This window comes from Camellia sinensis, chromosome 11, assembly GCF_055761805.1.
Source record: "Camellia sinensis isolate YWXY chromosome 11, ASM5576180v1, whole genome shotgun sequence".
Taxonomy (NCBI): domain Eukaryota; kingdom Viridiplantae; phylum Streptophyta; class Magnoliopsida; order Ericales; family Theaceae; genus Camellia; species Camellia sinensis.
Window position 1 is genome coordinate 27,379,609 of NC_138971.1, and position 4,975 is coordinate 27,384,583.

Sequence of the window (4,975 nt, forward strand, 5' to 3'; positions counted from 1 at the left end):
GCCTTCCGGTAGCCTTTCGAACCAAGTTAAACCAAGGTTGCCAAGGCTAGATGGGAACATGATACACATTAGGGCCTCGTTACACTGGTATACTGCCATAACCTGGCGAAAGTGGCTTAAGTGCATGTAAGGATCCGTCTTCCCCTCGTAAAAAGTTAATTTGGGCTAGTGGAAGCTTGAAGGTAGTGGCGCATTCTTAATCGCCAGAACGAATGGCGAGCTCTGTAACCTAGCTAATACTTTGTCTGCTGGTTCGTAAGCAAGGCCTGGCATTGCCATCCCTACCTCGACACTTCCATGCGTCCTAGGGGCCCACCGCTGTAGGGTTGAAACTCTGCGTGGGTCGCGAGCCCTGGTGTCCTCCTTCCATCAAGCCCTCTCCTCGAGCACTATTCGTAGGTCGGATGATCTAGGCAACTCCAAGTGCTTAGATGTCATTTGGTGCGTGTGCGGGGGGCGATAATTGCTTTCCTCTGTATATGACCTTTTAGTCCTTGTTCTCTCAGACCTAGAGTGACGAGTCCTGGAAGTCCTTGACTGAGTATCGCCTGTTTTGAGGCTCTTACTTTCTGCTTGCGATGGTGTGGTGTGTCTGTCATGACCTTCTGAGTGGCGAAGGGGCGTGTTGCCCTTACGCCCCTCTCCTGTCGCCACCCCTTTTTCCTTTTATCTGGTGCTTCATTGTCTCCATGTCTGCCGCCATCTTCCTGATCAACTAGTCTTGCTCCCTTATGCGATCCTCCAAAACTTGAGGTTCAAGCCTCCGCCTCTACCTTTCAGGACTTTGAGAGCGACGGGGGCTAATGCCCCATCTCTCCCTTGTGTCCCTCCGAGAGTTCCGTCGCTGGGGTTTTAAATCCGCCATGGGTGGGATAAAAGGTAAACTTTCGCGCCCCCCACCCCACTCCGGGGTTTGCCCATCAATAGCGAATTGCAGCAAGTCTTCATTGTGCGCCATTGCTTCCAACTAGAGAGAAAAACGTGATCAAGAGGTTTTGTTTTTGTGAACTTCCCACAGACGGCGCCAATTGTACAAGCACGAAATAATCTTCTCGTATAATTCTATTGATCAAGTTTGCGCTTCCTCCAAACGTCGTCGCTTTACTCCCTGAAAACACAAACGTGAGCTAGCTGGCGGGTGTGTGCCGGATACTTCTCCGATGCCTAAGTCAGCAAAATAGACAAATAGACAAAAGCTCTGTGTATTCGAGAATCAAAGTTGTGATACCTGTACATAGGTTCTGTTATGAACTTTTATAGGTTTCGCGTGGCATAATCCTAGTAGGACTGTTACTCCTTAATGTAGAGTCCACCTAGGAATCACATTTGTAAAAGATGATGCTTATCATTTAACACCCTTATCACTGCTTTAACCAAGTGAAATAGTTTACCTCGGTAGTATGACAAAACAACCGAGGTAACACATACTTAGGAGGTTAGCTCGGTATGACAAAACGACCAAGCTAATATTGCCATGCTTAGGCGGTAGATTCGACCAAGCTTCACCTAGCTCGGCTCCTCCCTTCAGCTTCCTGTACCTCGGTTCGACATATTCCAACTGGGCTATCTAAGTTATTTAAGACCGAGCTAACTAGGCCCAACGGTGAAGCCTACTCCACTTAGCCCATAGCTCGGCCCAGATTTACTCTTTTTACCCTCTCAGTACTAATTTAACAACTAACAACTAACTTTTGTTGATAAATATATATATATATATATATTCTATTAGAAAAAAGAAAAAATAAATAAATAAATGGCTTACTTTGATAAAATTGAAAACATGCCAACATGCTTTTGACACTCAAATTTGTTGTGCTAAAATATGTATGATTTAAAAAAATTTGGTTTTCTTTTTTTAGCTTAAAATTGTCAACAAATATTTTTGTCAATGGGGCTTTCTAACTACAATATTACTAGTTTTGAAAATAAATAATTAAATAATTATTATTTGGGTCAAAATTACTATTTTGAACATAACTAAGATATAATGTAAAAATCTAAGAAAAAATCTCATTCATTAGAGTATCTCCAACGCTTGTTCTAATTTTTTTTATTAAATTTGAGTAAAAATTTAATTTGATATGTTATGCTCCAATCGTTTCATTAAATCTGGTCAGTCGTCCAGTCGGTCGTCTGTCTTAGAGCAAATTTTCAGCAAAATTGTCCCAAGCCGATCATCCACCCGGCTGTCCCGTCAGGCATCCAGCCGATTGACTAGCCAATTATCCACCCAGTTGTCCACTAATGGTCACCTATGAAATTTGATAAAAAGTTAAACGCTCATTTGATTTGATAAAACATCTAACATCGTTTTCATTTGATATGGGTTTGATGCTTTGATTGGAGTAGAGAAAAAGGGACGTGTTTCATCTAATTTAAATTTCATAAAACATTTGAGTAAACGATGGAGACGCCCTTAGAAAAATGATTCTGTATTTCAATAAAAGGAGAACAATGTCGACGTTGAATGTACAAATCTTCTTAAAATGTTCATTTTAACACCCCAAATTTATAGGAATAAAATTCATTATATATTCCTAGTTTCACTAACACCACTGTACAGGCTTATTAGATCTAAGTTCAATGTCAAAAAAAAAGAAAAAAATTCTTAAGATCAATGGAATAGATAACTTAACAAAGCCTCACTACAACCCAGCATCTATGGGCCTCACTCACAGAGATAACTCTCAGCATCTATGAGATATCTCATCGCTTCCTTTTACCAAAAAGAAAAGAATTCAAAAATACGTGATGAAATTTATTTTGCAAAAATGATGTGTGGTCTAAATCCAATTTTCGTTAGTGAGATGTTTAATTTTCAACTAATTTGGCATATTTTAAGAAAATGATTAAAAATTGACATTTTAATTTATTTTATTTTTTTGAAAAAACGTATAAAAAATATAAGAGATAAGAGATGATATGATTCAAAATGAATTAAAAGTTAAAAGATAATTTTTAACCATTTTTCCCAAATACTCCTTTGTAGTCTTAGCGGGATCTTCAATTGAGACATTTTGACATTTATATAATTATTTATTAATTTTTCTCACTACTTCAATTTTATTAATGATTGATTGGACCATTGCAAAAATAAAAATAAATAAATAAATAAACCATCAATTCAACACCAACCTACAGTCTTTTTTAGGACAATTTTGTACAATAATACTATGATAATCATAGATTCATATTCATATAGTAAATTTTTTTTTCACCTTATTAAATTTTATGTCGTTGCACTTAACCTCAAATTTTAATCAAACTGTATATGTGTACAGTGCATATGAAGTACTATATAAGAAAAGGAGAGCAATCTCATAGAATTTCATGGAACACAAGCAATTGAATTCCCCAAATTAGAAAAATGGAAGTGTACAATCACTCATGCCTGTGAACTAAGAAGTGCTTCTGAGTTACGAACAAGTACTACAAAGCACAAAACAGAAGCAGAAAGAATGCAAGAGCTTTATTCCAGTACATCTAGAAGTAGTAATGCAAGTGAATCAGAGATCTCACAGGCCATGATGATCGTCAATCTCTACCGTCGATTCAATCACCGGCGTGGGGACCACGATCTCCAGAATGTTATTAGGCTTTCTGACAACGCCTCCTGACCCTCCGACCTGGCTCAAATCCTCCGCAACCGTTCGATGAATGTGTGGAAACGGCACGTAGAGTCCATGAACGACGATCTTGAGGTTGTACATCAAATCAGGACTCTTGATCTTCACGTAGTTGATACCGATAGCCGATTTTGAAACTCCGGCACGTCCGTCGGTGGTCACCACCAGCTTCTGCCCATGCTCCATCGTCGGCAACAGCGTCCCTGTCAGGTAACTCTCCAAATCAGTGGCCATCAGGAGTCTATTAGGCACAATATGGAACCTGAAATGAGTGACGTAATTAAATCCGGCTCCGGAGAAGATCGCGACATCATCGAGAGCAAACACCGTCATAGAGTGAAGGTTCAGGAGGTCCGGATACTTGACTCTCAGCGCTAGAGCGACCACGCCGTAACCGCTGATGGTGAGGCGGTGCATCGTGTCTTTCAACATCATACGCATGAGAAACGGCGACGCAGGAGGTGTATGTGGGAAGGAGAGAGAAGTCATTCGCTCTACCTCGCAAGAGTACGGCGATAGATGAGACATGAAGCCTTGGAGACCGTGAACAGTGACGAGGCCATCGTTGTAGAGATCTGGGCGAGTGATCTTCACGCCGCCGACGTAGACTTGAGAAGCGTTAGAGAACGTGATGGTGATGCATCGGCCCGGGGATAGGGTTTCGATCTTGGTGCCGAAAGGCAAAGTGCGGAGGTAGTGGAGAGGGAAGAGGCCTGGGACGGTGTGTTCACGGAGGAAAAGAGGAACGGAGCAGGAACGGCAGCCGAGGAGAGAAGAGTCGGAGGGAGCGAAGATTGTGGTGGGGCCGCTCCATGTGGTGGTGTTGAAGATTGATGGAGCGCCGGCGGAGAATCCATGGAAGCCGAGTTTGGCTAGGATGGGGCCGAAGAGAGATGACGGATATGCGTGCTCTTGGAACGGTGGCGGTGGTGTCTCCTGCGAGTTAGAAGAAGAGCCGCCCCTGACGGCGGCGGTGATGGAATTGGAGAGGAGGATAGAGATCAGGACGAAGATTTGAAGCGGAAGAGCTGTAGTTGTAGCCATGGATTCGAGGTTACAGTTATAGAGAGAGGAAGTTGAGAGAGCGAGAGAGAGAGTGGGCCTGGTGTGGTTATATAACTGACTGAAAGTCGGTTATTATTCTCTCAGTTGAAATGGCGAGAGTACCCTTCAGATGTTTTTTCTTCAATGGATGGTTTTGCCTGTAAGTATTATTTTTCTGAAATTTGAATTCCTTTTTTACTACAAATCCAAATGTAGATGATTTTCTCCCGTCTAAAATCTAAACTGGAGGAGTTGTTTGGATGTGTAAAACTCATTATAATTTTCGTTTCGATAATTTAAATTAT

General features: G+C 41.5%; 1 protein-coding gene across 1 annotated transcript; it reads right to left on the bottom strand.

The window, feature by feature from the left end:
* Window positions 1-3,321: 3,321 nt before the first annotated feature.
* LOC114319999 (fasciclin-like arabinogalactan protein 21) lies at window positions 3,322-4,695 on the bottom strand. Its single transcript, XM_082896452.1, has one exon. The coding sequence runs from the start codon at window positions 4,668-4,670 to the stop codon at window positions 3,516-3,518; it is 1,155 nt and encodes a 384-aa protein (XP_082752578.1). The 5' UTR covers window positions 4,671-4,695; the 3' UTR covers window positions 3,322-3,515.
* Window positions 4,696-4,975: the final 280 nt, after the last annotated feature.